General features: G+C 38.0%; 1 protein-coding gene across 6 annotated transcripts in view; it reads left to right on the forward strand.

The window, feature by feature from the left end:
- Window positions 1-17,177, forward strand: part of HDAC9 (histone deacetylase 9) — a 739,057-nt gene that overhangs the window by 11,359 nt on the left and 710,521 nt on the right. For 3 of the 6 annotated variants that reach the window (XM_027573169.2, XM_027573170.2, XM_027573173.2), the window contains exons 2-3: window positions 2,772-2,886; window positions 9,872-9,935. The exons of the other annotated variants lie outside the window; for them this stretch is intronic. In XM_027573169.2, coding sequence (XP_027428970.2) covers window positions 9,909-9,935 — 27 coding nt within the window. In that variant the 5' untranslated portion in view covers window positions 2,772-2,886; window positions 9,872-9,908. The remainder of the gene's footprint in view (window positions 1-2,771; window positions 2,887-9,871; window positions 9,936-17,177) is intronic. 6 annotated transcript variants of the gene reach the window in all.

Here is a 17,177-nt window from a genome sequence, read left to right on the forward strand (position 1 = left end):
TGCAATAGCATAAATTAGCCATTAAGAGATTGATGGTTTTTTACAGAAAGGGCAGAACACAAGCTCGTGTAATTATTAAGAGTGTAGTAAATGTATCCCCACTGTAACATAGTCAAGTAGCTAGCATAATAGGCTGTTACATTTTTAGAGATGGCAATGGGGTAGTTATGGAATGAGACCTTAAATTCTTTATTGTGAGAAGCATAGGGTTGGAGTCCATGGCAGAGATTGTTAGCTGTCTAACTAAAATCCATTCCCCCTTGTTCTGTGGAAATAAAATTGCACATGAGCACATGGCTGACCAGGTAGGCCCTGTAATTCTCAGTCCCCGTTTGAGGTGTGTGTGGCCATGTGACTAAGTTCTTATGAACAGAATGTGAGTGATGTGTGTCACTTCTGGATCTGTGCTTTCAGACATTTGTTTGTTACTCTCTGTGTTCCTTCCCTATCCTACTGGCTGGAACTTCAGATGGTTTTGATCCTGCTTCAACCATACCATTTCTAGGAAATGTCAGGGCAAGAGGAGATAAGAGTATTGGTCACTGAAGGCACTGCCAATCTGGAAGGTTACACAAGAGAGAAACTTCTCTATTGTATAAATCACTGTATTTTTTGGTTTCTTTTTTATAGCAAGTTAACTTAAACCTTGACTGATACGGAGTCCCATAGATTTTGGTTGATCTGAGCCCTGCCCGTCATAAGTAATGTGATCTGAGTCTCAAAGATTCAATGCCCTCATGTGTTACATGGTACTATTGTGGGATTATGTAAGAGTGTAGAAGTTCAGCATTTATTTATTTATTTATTTATTTATTTATTAAGATTTTATTTATTTATTTATTTGAGAGAGAGAGAGTGAGAGATAGCACGAGAGGGAAGAGGGTCAGAGGGAGAAGCAGACTCCCTGGTGAGCAGGGAGCCCGATGTGGGACTCGATCCTGGAACTCCAGGATCATGACCTGAGCCTGAAGGCAGTCGCTTAACCAACTGAGCCACTCAGGCGCCCCAAAGTTCAGCATTTAGGGGCACCTGGTGGGCTCAGTCAGGAGAGCATGTGACTTTTGATCTCAGGGTTGTGAGTTCACTACACCTATGTGGAGTGTAGAGAATACTTAAATAAGTAGGACTTAAAAAGAAAAAAGTTCAGCATTTATAATGTATCAGGCACTATGCTAAGTGCGTCCTGTCATTTAATGTTCTTGACCAGCTTATGAACTAGGCATTATTATCTGGATTTTATGAGTGGGAACTCTGAGGAATGATGATTGTAAATTACTTTTCCAAAGGTCTAGGGCTAGTAATGACACATTCAGGTATTAAGCTTAGGCTATTTGACTCCAGAGCTCACAATCGTAAGCAGTACCAGGTGCAATTAGCACAGTGCCAGGAAAATATTAAGCATTAATAGTGCTTATATATAACTAAATGCTAATAGTGTTATTAATTCATTTGGCAAACACTAGTTGAGCACCTCATATAGGTAAGATATAAATGGATTATGCTGTGGGGACCTCAAGGCTGTCCTTGTCTTCAGATCTAACAGGTTAATAGTCTAGAAGACACATACATAGACAAGTTATTACAATGTAAATGCTGCATGAAGGTTGAAGAGAAGTAGGTTTTCTGTGACAAAAAAGGAAATATGGATCATTGAATCTTAGATTATTTACCATAGATTCATGGACTATATCACTTTCTACCCTGTTTGTATTAAATTAATACTTAGTAACTCAAGTACATATGTCAATATCAGTGGCGACAGAGTGGTAATCTAGTTTTACCAGCTAAGTCTTGTGACTTCCCCAGGAGGAATTCTCAGAGTGGAAGGGTGGGGTCCCGAATGGAAGACATTTCAGAATCAAGCATGCTGTCCTGGATATTCATATATGCTCCCTACTCCCTTCATATTCCACCATTAGGGAATCTGTCTTCATCAAACGGGGAATCTGCCACGGTCTTCAATTTTATTGGAATAGGGTAAAATATTTAAGAGCCTGGATTTCTTTCTTTTTTCTTTTTTTTTTAAGAGTTTATTTATTTATTTGACAGAGAGAGACAGCGAGAGAGGGAACACAGGCAGGCGGAGTGGGAGAGGGAGAAGCAGGCTTCCTGCCGAGCAGGGAGCCCGATGCGGGGCTCCATCCCAGGACCCTGGGATCATGACCTGAGCCAAAGGCAGACGCTTAACGACTGAGCCACCCAGGTGCCCCAAGAGCCTGAATTTCTAAGTGATGTTTCTTGCTGATATATCTGCTTATTTTTTAGGACAGGAGGACCTTTCCTGACCAGCCCCATTTGAGTAGCTCCTTTCCCTACTGGCCATTCTCTCCTACTGGACTCTGTGTTTTTCTTTCATGGCCTCACTTTTCCATAATTCTCATTTTTTTTATCTTCTTTCATTTGTACCCTCAACTGTAAGTGCCACACAGCAAAAACCTTATTTTCCCTCCAGTATGTACAGGTCTGCTCTACTAATGCCTCACAATGACAGGTGCTCAATAAACAATTGTTGAATAAGAAAATGGATGAATGATACTAGGTTTGAATAAAAGATAAATGAATTTTCTTGGTTTCCTTTACATTCTATACCAACCTCGAAAAATTCGGAAACTGGAAACATGGGTTGGAGCAGTGGATTTCTGCTTAGAAACCAGAAAGCTAAGATTCGAATTTGCTGGTCCTTTTACCTCTCTCATTCTGCCAAACCATATGTGTCTGAAGAACCATATCTAAATCCTAAGCTAAATAAAGTGTGACTCCCCTTTTATCAGCAGGTTTTCTAGTCTGTAAGTCAACAGAAGTAGTAATCAGTAGCCATCTGAATGACACAAAACTCTGTTCTGTGCTTGTGGAAGATACAAAGAAGCAAAGTTTCTGATCTCTAAGGTGAGTCCCTAGTGGATGAGAAGATAAGATATATACATAACACACCACATTATATAGGACAAATAAAAAGTAAAGGCTGTAATTGTTTAACAAGTTTCAGGAAAGGAAGCTGGCACAATGATCTGGGTTGATCAGGAAAACTTGGGAGTAGGGGTAAAAGGGGTTCTTCCTGGGTCTTGAGAGACTATTAGAACAAGGGAGATAACTTGAACCAAGGTGAGTAGGCTGAAACACCATGGAGTGTTTTAGCTTGAGTTCACCCCTACCCCAGGCAGGCCCCAAAGCAAGGACTCAAATTTAAGTCATTTGGAAACAGTCCAGGAAACTTCAATAGGGGAAATGGGAAAGAGTGTGGAAGACAGTGGGCGTGGGAGTGTGTATGGGGGAAGATATCAAGTAAGTTACTATCCTGGATAATTAAAGCTTTATTCTACTGGGAACTGAGGGAAAGAGTATACAACCTGCACATCAGAAATATTCTATGCAGGAGAGGGAGCTGAGATACTTATATGCCAACTCTTGACTCTAGTCATCGGTTGAGGGCTGCTGGACAGGACTCAGGGTTTGGCATGTGGGGGGTTTATGTCCCCAACACTGCTGGCCACTGGAAAAGAAATACAGGGGCTGGCAGTTGGAAATCCAAGTCTGGCCAGGGCGTTCTGCAGTGGTAAAGGCAAGTAGATAATGAGGATCCATCAGTAGCATGTTTTCAGAAGCAAATCTTAGTGAAGCCGTTCTAGACATGCTCCAAAACTGCATTTATGTGGTTCTGAAGTTGTAGTATTTGTAAGAAAATAAAAGACAGCAGTAAGATATGTTTAACTAACATTGAGAAATTTAGGGGTCTTTGAAATTGACTAGTAGATTCTGAAGCCTTTCATACACAGCTCTGGGGTCTCCTCACCTACTAGTTACTCATGCCACTCCTGAATATTTTTCTCAAACACCTTTTAAAATCAAGGTGCTTCCCTACTCACAATTCTTGGATGGATAACAGTGCTGACAGGATTAACTCCTGCCATTCTTAACCAGACTTTAATTCAAGACTTTCACAAACTTTTCACCTGTTTATTTAGTTTCATCAATATTTTTTTAAAAATATAAATCCTTCACTCCAACCAGATTGTTTACTCACTCTGCTCTGTTTGGCTCCTGTTATTCTGGACACGTGAAACATGTTTCCACTTAAATTTTTCCTGTTCCCTGTGTCTACTTCAGGAGTCCTCTTAAGCAACTGTCTCTTTATGGTCATTTGAACCAGCAGTGACCTCACGCCTTGTCCTCGCTGCACAGTTCACATTGTGACATGTCTTGCATTAATTAGTTGAGTTGTTATTTCTCACTTTTATTATTAAACTTACGTTGTGTGCTTGCGTCTTGGCCCCCCAGCTAGACTGCATACTGCCCCTCTCAAAGAGTATATAGTCTAGCTGGGGGGCTAAGGCACAAACCCATGGACACATAACCCATTTATGAGTTTTGTGTCCATGGGCAAGTGATTGATACCTCCATCTGCATGGACATTTACACTGATCGATCCAAGAAGACAAAAGGCATGCACATAAATGAGACTTCTACCTGATTCACAATAGAAAAGGCTCTTGATACAACAATAACATAGAACATTGACTTTTGTAAAAGTAATGGTAGTGATTTAGGGTCTTTTTTTTTTTTTTTTGAAAGTCAGAGCTCTTCTTGTTATACCGTATCATTTTCTCAAAGTAAGTGCTTAGCTGTCCTTGGATTCCAAAAAGTGTTTCTGACATTATAAAATCGTAACAATCAAAATCCTAGTGATATTTTCAAAACCGTAATCCCATACAGAAAAGCAATGTGTATCATTTACTAACACCAAAGATCATTGTGTGAAAAGAAAGCTACGCATCTGTGACTCTTCACCTGGCCAGATGTACTTTCTGGATAATTAAAATACTTGAAGTCATGCAAAAAGTACAAGTAGAGAAATATTTCTGAAGCTGACAAATATAGATATATATGAAAATGTTATAAATAAGTTAGTCTCTGTTAAAAGGTAGCCCATGATTCTGAAGAAGGATAAAAAAAACAACTTTATGTATACAAAAACAATTTTCAGCACTTTGCTTTAGTTTACATTTATATTCCCAACTAGTTTAAACATTTTGACAGTGTTGTTAACCAATTTTGATTGTTAAAGACTTCTTAATTCCTCTAGTGAACTTGGTTCTGGCAATCTAGATTACTTAGAATATGAAATTTGTAAAACCGAGCCTACATAGAATATTTTAAACATCAAAGAGGAAAAAACTTCACTATTTTAACCCTGTTTCATTCATAGTCATGTAGGTTTGTTTGACCAGGTACAAGAAAGGAAAATTTTTCTTAAGAGAAATTTTATTTGTGGTCTGTAGTTATTTGACCTTTGGAGAGTTTATAGCAAACAGTAATGTTTGCTACAAATATACCATACTTCCTCCTGAAGTGATATGTGACCTGCATTTAAGACATAAGAGTGAATTTTAAATTCCTTAAAGGTGTAAAAGTTTTGGTATCATCTGTAGATAATTGGAGATATTCTACTTTATGGGGGAAATATCTTAGGTGGGTCTGATCTGGAAAGAATGTTCTGTTAATGCTTTTCATGTGCTAGATTTATAACAAAAAGAAGAGAATATATAAATCCAGAATGTAAGTTATACATATTATTGATATGAAAAATCTCTAGCCATTATTTTCCCACTTACTCATACTGTTTCCCAATTTAAACTCCAATTGTGGGGATTAATCTGAGTTTTTATGGATGAATATGAAGACAGGAAAATTGAGTCCATCAGATACCTTATTAGTGCCACATCTTAAGTTCACTTATAAGGCAGGACCTGTGTGGGCAGTTGTAGGAACTGAGGCCCGGAAACATCAGGAATCTTGTACCAGGTCACATGGATAAGAAGGAGAGAATTAGCATTAACTCCAGATCCCACGGTCCTTATGCTTGTTGAAGTCTCTACATCAATCATATCATTCATATTTTATTGCAAAATTGTAGGTTTACTGAGACTGAGCAGAATTACTTGTAAAGGGGGGGTGGTTTTATGCTGTTTGGGAAGAATTGAAGTATGTCATTTCCAGGACAATGAAATGTTCAGCCCTTCATGCAGTATTCATTTTTCTCTACCCAGTGTACATTTATCCTTAGTTTGAACACCCATTTCCCTCAAGGTCTTTCTAACAAGACTGCAGATTTCCCAAAAAATATATTGTGTCAGTGACAGTTTATTCACCTTACTTACATAGTTCGAGGAACTGCTTGTTTAAATTTAGATACTGTTTCTGATGAAATGTTTTGACAAAGTAATACCAGCTTGATACTATTTAAAATATTTTGACAGATGGAAAAATTGTTTCAGTCTGAGTTGAGCAATACTTCATTGCAGTATTTTGCCAGTCAGAAAAAAAATGGGAAAGGTAGCCTCACTGTTCCTGAAAATAACATCCTTCCATTCTCCTTGAGAACAGAAAGGCCTCTGTTCAGTCATAGACTACAATATGTGTGCCACGTATGTTAAGAATTGATGCAATTTAAACGAGAGGGAACACTTAGGGATTACTTCCAAACAGGGAACACTTACTGTTCTGTAAGCAAACAGAACCTAAAGAACTTCTATGAAAATTTGTTTTTATAGTACTTTTTCAGAACCTTCTCATGCCCTGGTGAGTGTGTTCTCAATTAATGATGCTAAATCACTAGGATTTAAAAACTGTCTTGTAGGAAAAAAAAAAATCCTCAGATCCAAATAGGCTTTTGTGTCTTGAATTTTTGGGGATACTATTGTAATAAAAGTATTTTTTAAAACTTCCAAATTAGTTGCAAAGGAGTAAAATGTAGGTGATCCTTGTTTTAGTTACATTAGGCAAATGTGTTGAGGAGATGTTAGGGCAGTGGTTCTGAAAGTGCGGTCACTGGACCAGGATCATCAGCATCACCTGGAAAACTTGTAAGAAATGCACATTCTCAGGCTTCACCCCTGGCCTTCTGAATCAGATACTGGTGGACTTCAACCGTCTGGGTCCATCAGGGTCGGCTGATCATCAAGCCTTTCTGATCATTCTGACGCATGCTGTAGTGTTACAGCTACTGAGATAGAACAGAGGCTTTTAAACGGTCTCACAGAGCTCTTTTAATTCTGCCATCTGGAAGGAGAAGGAATTAGTAAGAAATGATCAGGAAAAGTTTCCCAGGCTCCCCTCAACTAGTGGGCATATGTGAAAGTAGTTTCACATATCATAAGTTTTTATGTTGGGTTCTGCCACTAAACACAGTTTTAAAAACCAGTGGGATATATCTTGCTTTGGAGGAGAATGTTTGGTGGCCCAGAAAGTCTTCTCAGGGTGACAGGATCTCTTATTGTGTCCATATCATTCTAGCTGTGTGGTCTTGAAATTACGCTTGGTCAGTAAAAAAAGAATTGGTCTGTGTCTCAGCAATGGCTTCATGCTCACCAGACTCCCAAGGAACATATGTATAAATAAATGAGAATGCCACTTTTATTTTTCAAATTGCAATGAGAAGCATAAAAATAAAACTTATATGATGCTCATGTTAACCCCTCCCATCCGTTCTCACTGCGCACAAGTTAAAATTTAGAGTTGGAGGGATGTCTGTCCAGTGATTAGATTCAGTCCCCTACCTTCTGCACATTGCTGCAGGTGAGATGCAGAAGTAATAATGGATTATTCCTTTGCAAACATAGAATCAGAAGAACGAGAAGTTGATATTTTCTCCAGGTCATTATGAACCTATAGGAATCCCCTTCACACACACACACACACACACACACACCCATACACACACACACACACACACACACACTTTATCGTCACCAGATTGTTGAAGTCACCTAAATTCAATGTTTTTCTCACCCAAACTATGGTACATAAACTTACTATGTTATTTCCTCCCATTTTCTTTTTTTATAATTTTCCAAGAGATCATTCACAATTATTTCTATATATATTTTAGTATCATTAATTAAATTTTAATAAGATTTGTATTTTTATATAATTTTTTTGTTGCCATCAGTTATATATTGATTTTACTTGTTTATCTCTGAGCTCTGCAGATAATGATGATGACAAAAATAGGTCACTCTTGTTGTAATAAAGATTACAGGAGGTCATCCTTAGAGTGCTTACTAAGTGCTAGGCAGTATACTAAGTGCTGGTACTTATTAATACATTTTTTTCCTCATAGTTAACTATAATAGACTTTCAAACATGACCCCCAGTGAAAACTTAAGACACAGGACACATATAGCCCCAGTCTATATGTTATATAAGAGTGGAAAAATGTTCATGATCAACTTGTACTATATTTTTAAAACTCCTATTTTTTCTTATTCTGTTCCTTTTTTTTTTTGGTATCATTTAATTAAAAAAAAGCCAGTTGTGACTCAGCAAATTGATTTTACTACTCACACTAATGGATTGCAACCTGAAGAATGCAAAGTTGTGCTATCAGATTAGGTAGTATTATTACCCATAATTTGCAGAGAAGGAAATAGGCACACAGAGGTTATGTAAGTTGCCTGTTTACATAGTAAGTGGCAATCTCAGGGTTTAAACTTGGGCAGTCTGTCTTCAAAGTCCTCACTTGTAACACTGTGTTCTGTCTTGTCTACTCAGTACCTTCAGATTGTAGTACTGTCAAGGAGGAATGTACCAAATGGGGAATTTTTCTCTCAAATATGGGTACCAGCATAGTGTTGGCCTCAGAATTTCTTTATGGAAGGGTTTAGAAACAAAGAGCTAGGGACTGGCTTTGGAGCTGCCTTTTTAATTCAGGCACCTTTTCTACTTAGAATGCATGCTTATTCTCGGAAGCTTTTGTAAAGGGATTGATGAAGATTAATACAGAAGGGAAATGGCTTTTGCCACTCAACTACCTTCCTTATGCTACCACGGGAAATTTATTTGAAACAATCCAAGGAACGGTAGGTGGAAAAGATGTTTACCCAAAGTTAAAAGAGTCTTTGTTATGTGGAGCTTCCTGGTGAGTGAGGAAAAGATGAAATGGAAACCATTAGAATACTGTAGGCCTTTTTGTCCTGACTCCTTGTGGGGCATACAGATGGGGCATACATCTGTATGCCCCACAGATGTGAAGGACTGCTCACTTGCTTGAATATTTTTGAATACAGATTATCCTCTCATCAGTGCCACTAAATATCATTTTATGTATGAGATATACAGGTACAAAATTCAAAGAGAGAAAAGCCACAGTGAGAAAAGATTTTATCTCTCCCCATTTTCCTTGATTGCTCCTCTCCTTTCTCCTTACTCTGCTCCGTTTCTTGTGTAGTCCTTGAGAATGCCATGTTGTGTGTGTGTGTGTGTGTGTGTGTGCGTGCGCATGTGTGTATTAAATATTAACATGTCATAACACATTTGCTGTGCCTTGTTTTTTATTCTTACTGTACTTCTCAGAGTTCCATATGTAGAAGTCTCCCTGCTTCTTTTTCACAGCTACATAGTATTTCATTGTATGGACTTTCTAAAATTTACTTAACAGGTCTTCTATTAACAGATGTTAGTAATTTCTAATCTTTTGCAAGCCTTATTCTTTCACATGTAAACTGCCCATAGGGCTCTGTGTCCTCTGTGGGGTCCCTTATTCTTAGTAGAATAGAAGCTTCATAGCCCTCTGGGTCTTCAGTTAGGACTGATAAAGATCAGACTGTTGAATTAGGTCAGTTTGTGTCAGGAAGTTGCTTGATCTCAGTTTCCTTGGATGTCTATTTTTAGCTTCTGAACGGTAATCATGGTAAGAAATCTTTGTTTTGCCCTAGACAGTCATCTCTGGGAAGATTAAAGTGGTCCTCCCCTTAAAAGAGTTCAAGAAACACAATTTACTGACAGTTTAGGGGGTTGATTAGGGATGGTGAATGTTTATTTCTAGAAAGACAAAATGTTTGTGCTCTGAAAGTTCTATCTGCTTTATTCTCCACAGCCATTAAAACTTTTTCAGATTTATTTTCCTGTAATTCATGGAGATTTGGAAAATTATATGGAAGGTATGTATTTTCTTAAATGCATAGTTGCTTATTTCCTTTTCCTGTTTTTTTTGAAGATGATTCTGAGAACTGTTAGTTCAGTTTTACAAAGAAAACATTTCTTCATCATCTTCATTTTCTGTCATCCCTGCATTTTAATAATGTCTTAGCCAATTTCAGGGACAAATATTTAGTACTAGTGAGTGATAATTATGTGAGAAATAGATCTGCTAGGCAATCAAGTGGAAAGTTGGTAGTAATGTATGGATAAGTGATTTGGTCTATCCTGTGTTTTTTCTGACTCCATTATATCCACAGTGACTCAGAGATAATAAAATTGGTGCTCTGTAGCAAAACATCTGAAGAAAACAATGCTGCAGATTCTTTGAGAAAGTGATCTTAGAATTTAATATTTTTCTGTCAGGAGATTTATGACCTGACATTGAGAATTATTAAGGCACAGATCCAAATACGTAGTTCATTTCCTCTTGCTCAACATTTAGTAAAGATGTGGAATACTCTAACTAGATATTGGCTAGCCAAATTTAGGATTCAAGAGTTGATATCCTTGTCACCATGTGTGAATTTTGGACTATTTGGATTTTAATATATGTAAATGCTTTTATAATGTGTGATGAGTTAGGTGACAAATTATTATACATGTTGTCAATTTAATTTAAAATACTGCTCTTAAATATTTTATTAATCTCTGGAATAATAATCTACCCTTAATGAGCTTTAGAAGGTTTCTGCTTTCTTTGTTGCTGAGTTGTGTGGCCTCCACTATACGTAATATCCTGCCTCAATGTTCGTGCTGGGAATTTTATGTTAAATTCAAAAATAATCAAAAATCCAAGTCAGTCTTCAATCATACTCACTTTAGAAATTTTGAGATGTGATACATTTTTGGAGGCGTTTCAGGGATCTATATTGGTTCATTTGAATCTATAATTTGGTTACACATAAAATTAAAGTTAATTTAAGTGGACAGAATCAATACCCTTCTGAATTTAATTAGATGGCCAGCATCCAAGCAAGAGATGATTCTTTTTAGTACCCTCCTATCCTCTTTTCTTACAGGGTGAAATAATTCCTTTGCCAAAGTATGTTGGACAGTTCCCTGGTGACAGGTTCTAGAGAAACTCATAGCTGTAATGTTTCCAGTGTGAGAGAGAGGGGAGGAAAATGTGGGCCAGGAAGCCGTTGTATTCTAGAGATAGTTATATGCCTGCCCTATCTTCACATCACAGTCCAGCCAAGGAAACAATGTCCCATTTGCAGTGGATCTGCAGTGACGGTTTCTAAGCCCAACTTGTAAAACATCATGGTATTTCTTTCAGGCTGAAGCATTCCAGGACAGAAAGACAGGAAGAGTGGGGAAATAAATTATAAATTAGACTGGATTTGCACTTTGAGGATCCGACTATTTATAGTTAGGTTTGATATGGGATGCCTGGAAATGTGGCAGTAAATTGAAGCTCAGGTTTTATTTCAGGTAATAACTTTCTTTTTTATCTCTGTTGGAGCATCCTAAAGGAGTTTTAGAAGGGCTGTATAGTATAACCTTCATCAGTCTTTATGTTCAATGTCATAAACACATTTTTGTGTTATTGAAGAGTAGGTTTTTTTACAATGTTTTAAGGTGATTTGACTCTAGCTCCATGAAACAATTGGGTTGAATTGTTATGCTTGATACTCTAGAAATTATTCAATGTGTCAAAGCATTCTTAGCAATAAGTTTAAAATAAGTTTAGGAATATTTAAGTTACATAAATATATTTCTAATTTTTCGGCTGTCTCGTTAAATAAATTCTGAAATATTTGTATTCTGTAATTCATATTTTTATTTTTTCATGTTGTATTATCACAGATAAATATGTGTTTAGCTGGTTCTACAGGGCAGGCAGAGTGGGGGATGTGAGGAAACTTAAGAAGTTTTTGTCCTTAGTGGTTCTCAGCAATCTGGTTGAAAAAACCTGGCAAAAGTACATGAAATAATTAAGTAACAGGAACCACATAAAGGTTGTAACCTTATTGTGGGTGCCATGCAGAGTATGAAATCAAGGCATTTGTCTAAATCCCAAGGTTAAAGGGAATGCATTCCTTTTGATAAGACCACTAACAAAGAGGAAACCAGTTTTTTTTTTTTTTTGTTCTGTTTCATCTACTTTTTAAAAAATGAACATTTATTGAGCCCCTACTAGATGCCAGGCACTGTTCTGTATGTTCTACATATGTGAATTCCTTTAATCCTTGGCATTTTAGAAGATGGTTACTATTGGGTGCCTGGGTGGCTCAGTTGGTTAAGCGACTGCCTTCGGCTCAGGTCACGATCCTGGAGTCCCAGGATCGAGTCCCACATCGGGCTCCCTGCTCATCAGGGAGTCTGCTTCTCCCTCTGACCTTCTTCCCTCTCATGCTCTCTCTCTACCATTCTCTCTCTCTCTCTCAATAAATAAATAAAAATCTTTATAGAAGAAAAAGATAGTTACTATTGTTCTTATCCTCTTGGACGAAAGTAACTGGGGCAAAGCGTGATTCAGTAGTTGCTCAATGTCTCATAGCTCGTAACTGAGGGACCTGGGTTAGGAAAACAGGCAGCAGGACTTCGCAATCGACACTCTTAACAGCGTGCTTTATACTTTCATATTTTCCTTCCTATTAGTAAATACCTCTCTGCTTTAAACCTAAATAGATGTGCATTTTGCCCTAGTAAAATACAGGCCTTAAGCTAGGATCAGAGACTTGACATTTATTTATGTCGAAAATGAGGATATGACCTTTTGATGTAAATGTTTATAGCACTACATAACTTAATGATTATATTTATCCCCTTTGGTGAGGTGGGGGAAGCTTCTAGGAGGATAACACCCTAACTTTAGGAAGTTGAGAGCTCTTATTTATGCAGATGTGCGTTTCCTCTGCCGGGGAAGATTCTTATGATGACATGTCATAGATCACAAAAGATTTAATCACAGCTTCAGGTGTCCACACACCAAAGATGGACCTTTAGAGACTGGATGGTGGTATCTTTGTCCCTGCTCAGTGCTCCCTTTCGTTTATACTGGCAGATACCTAATTTTATGGTGCATCAGAATCAGCTGGAAGACTTGTAAAATAAAGCAGATTGCTGGTCCCAGCCCCAGAGTTTTTGGTTTAGTGGGTTTGGGGAGAGGCCTAAGAATTGGCTTTTCTAAGTACCCACTGAAGGTGATATTGCTAGTCTGGAAACCACACTTTGAGAACCATTGATTCATAATAAAAATGTAACTGAAAGGAGTTTAAGTTTCCCCTCCCCTTCCTTCCCTTTGTTTTTAGGCCAGTGCTCACTCCTTAAATGCCCATCCTTTTATTTATAAAGATTAGAAAATCTGGTGAATAGCTTTCTTGGACTCTGGAAAAACTCCAGTAAGTCTATTTATAATATAATAATCACTGATAAGATACAGCACTTTCAGTAATAATTGACTGCAATTTTGGGTGCTTACCACGTTGCCAAGCAATTCACTCGGCCCACTGCCTATATTATCTCATATAATAAAACAACAGGGATAGCAATTGGTGCTATTGTTATCTTCATTTTGCATTAGGAAACTAAGGTATAGGAAACCACATGCCTTGCTCAAGATTATGTATACAGCACACGGTAGGGCTAAAATTCAAACCTAGATAACCAGTGAATTCCAATAGCTATGCTTTTGACCACTGTGTTTTTAAAAATCTGTAGTGACGAGCCAACTTTCAGTTAGACTTAAAAGTTACAGCACAAAGTATCCTTCATTTTCGTTTCTCCTTTTATATAAGTTCTTAAGCATCCTTAAATAAGCAGGGGAGAAAAATTTCATGACCACAGATTTTTAAAAGGAAATGCATAAATGTTAAATTCCTGCTTGGAATATGACTTTATTATTTGTAGTGGCCCTCTTCAAATTTCAAGGATTAAAGTATTGATGTTAGGGTAATAAATTCTTGGGGATCGCTTGCCCCTATACCTATTTACAAGGATTTCAAGAAGTAATTGTTAAATGGTTTTGGATCATAGACTTCTTTGAAAAATCAGTTGAAGATCACGAACCTTGTAAGAAAGGTGCACCAAACTTTGTATACTATGCAGCACCTGTCTGTTGGCTCTGAATGAAGACATTCTGCTTTACGACAACAAATAATACATTATATGTTTAAAAAAAAAGAAGATAGCAGGAGGGGAAGAATGAAGGGGGGAATCAGAGGGGGAGATGAACCATGAGAGAGGATGGACTCAGACAAACAAACTGAGGGTTCTGTGGAGGGGGGATGGGTTAGCCTGGTGATGGGTATTAAAGAGGGCACGTTCTGCGTGGAGCACTGGGTGTTATACGCAAACAATGAATCATGGAACACTCATCAAAAACTAATGATGTCATGTATGGTGATTAACATAACATAATAAAGTTTTTAAAAATTAATAATAAAAAAAAGACAACACAGCAGAGAGAAACAAACAGGGCTTTTGTTGCCTCTGTCCCTTCCTGTTTATGTAACCTTTGGAAAAGTTATTACCAAATCTTGTTTCTTCACCCATTAAGTGGTGATGATGAAAAGAAAAATATCTAGCTACTAGGGTCGTTAGGAGGATTAAATTAAAAAACAAATACAAAGTGCCTAGCTTGATAACTGCTACACCAGTGTTTCTCAAATTGTAAAGTGCCTCTGGGTCACCTAAGGGATCTTGTTAAAATGCAGACACTGATTCATTTTGTCTGGGGTGAGGCTGAGATTTTGCATTTTTTTGTTGTTGTTGTTGAGATTTTGCATTTCTAGCAAGCTCTTGGGCGATGCTGCTTCTGCTGCTGCTTCCTCAGGGGCCACACTGAATAGCAGATGCTACACAATGTGTGTAGAAGACATGTTTCTATTAGTAAGGACTCTTACGGGTCATATTAACAAAATATTTTCATTGATAACTTGCACACATTTAGGGGTTATCTGCCAAAATATGCACGTAAATACACACGTATTGAGAAGTATGGCATTTACAGTCTTCTCATTGGGAAGTAATACATTACATACTGGGTTGTGCTGCCCTATACCCCTGAAAATCAATATTGAGCCCTCTTTGGAATAAAATTCTATTAAAAATAGTACCCATTTAAAAATATTCTTGGGGCATCTGGGTGGCTCAGTCGTTAAGCGTCTTCGGCCCAGGTCATGATCCCAGGGTCCTGCTCCACGGGAAGCCTGCTTCTCCCTCTCCCACTCCCCCGCTTGTATTCCCTCTCTCACTGTCTCTCTCTCTGTCAAATAAATAAAAATATTCTTGTGTATGTAATAGCGAATGAAAGATGTGATCTGGTAACTGTGTCATATGTTTACTTCTGACAGTTTCTTAACTAAAGCAATAATAGTTCGTGGATTTCTGTTTATTCTAAGAGGTAACTTTGTTATCTTCTCTTGAGAGCATTGCTCTTTATATACTTTGAATAGGGGATTGCTGATAAAGTATGCTGCACTTGTGTCTGATAAACTTGAATCTTAAAGTAGATTTTTGGAGACATGAGAAGAAAAACTGTATATGAATATCCAGTCACTTCTAATGTTGACAAAAATGGGAGAGTCATACTTACGTGTGTCTTTCCCAAACATGGATTGAGTGACTGATTCCAGTTTGTCCCTGATGACACACTACCCTGCTGCTGAATCTGTTTTCCCTGATAACTGTTGAATCAACTGCTGCCTAAAATTAATGGTGAGACAGGTGAAAAGCTTGTGGAAACTGTGGGATTGTTGTTAAGGCTGATAGAACTTCCTACTTTGGGGAGAATTGATGGTGTAAGACCCGAATCTGTGTTTCATTTCTTTTTGTTAAACAGGTTTAGTGTTGGTGATAGTTCTTCCTGTATTTTATTATCCCATCTTGCACAAATGGCCCAGTATAGAGTTCCTTTAAAATGGCTGGTTCTACTGAAAAGTTTTACTGTGAAAGTGGAAGTGGGGAAAGAAGCCTGCCCTGTCTAAGCTCCAGAAAATATCATGGTCATCAGGAGGAGCTCTGACTAATCATAGTTTCTGAAGACACATGCTTGCTGTTGCGACGGCATAAAAGTAGAGAGAAAAAGGAACCTATCAGAGCCAGCTTCATCCCAATGTCCTGGCCTCTGAGGAAGGTCTCAGAATGGACTGGTTTTCTGCATACACCTGCTTGAGATGCCAGAATCTGTTGGATTAGAGCCTTTCATGAAATAAAGGTGAACTACAAAAGGACTATAGCTAAGGTCTAGAGGTTAATGGAAAGATTACAATTTGTGTGTTGCCATCCAAGAGAAAATGCTAAATAAGTGTGTAACTGTTTTTTACGGATGAAATGTTTTTCCTCAAGCCCACATACTTGATCAGCATCATATTTGCCATTTTCAGTAACAAATGGAATGCAGATGGCATTTATTGCAGTGGGTTTTCTCTTCAGACAGCATAACAGATGAGTAATTTTGGTGATTTCCAGAGTCACCTGTGGAGATGATGAAAATATTTAGACTTTTGAATTCCTATCCCATTTATCAAAAAGGAAATATATAGGGGATGAGGTGAGGTGGTAAGGCTGGAGCATCTGAAGTTTAAACTGCTCTAGAATTAGGTTGAATCCATTTATCTTGGATTAGCAGGCTATTTGTATGTAGCATTCACTACTGATAATGAGAGATTCCTTTTTTTTTAATTTTTTTAAGATTTTATTTATTTGACAGAGAGAGACACAGTGAGAGAGGGAACACAAGCAGGGGGAGTGGGAGAGGGAGAAGCAGGCTTCCTGCTGAGCAGGGAGCCCGATGTAGGGCTCTATCCCAGGACCCTGGGATCATGACCTGAGCCCAAGGCAGACGCTTAACGACGGAGCCACCCAGGTGCCCTGAGAGATTCTTCTTGAGAGATGAAGACAATGAAATATTGTAGACAAAGGGCCTTGGTTTCAAAGAGACTTGGGCTCATAGTTTGGTTCTATCACTTGCTACTTGTATGAAATCTCTCTTTTCCTCCGTTTCCTTATTTGATAGGTGGGGATAATACCTCCTGTATTTTAGGGTAGTTAAGAAGATTGCATGTTAAAATATATGCCTAGTGCTGTGCTCAATACATAATAGATTTTTGCTACTCAAAGTCTGGACCTCAGCATTCCGCAGCATCGGCATCACACAGGATGATGCTAGAAGTGTAGACTCTCAGGCTCTTCCCAGACCTCCTCAACCTGAATCCACATTGGTGGCAGGGAGGCGATTCCTCTGTCCATAAAAG

The sequence above is a fragment of the Zalophus californianus genome, chromosome 12, assembly GCF_009762305.2.
Source record: "Zalophus californianus isolate mZalCal1 chromosome 12, mZalCal1.pri.v2, whole genome shotgun sequence".
Taxonomy (NCBI): domain Eukaryota; kingdom Metazoa; phylum Chordata; class Mammalia; order Carnivora; family Otariidae; genus Zalophus; species Zalophus californianus.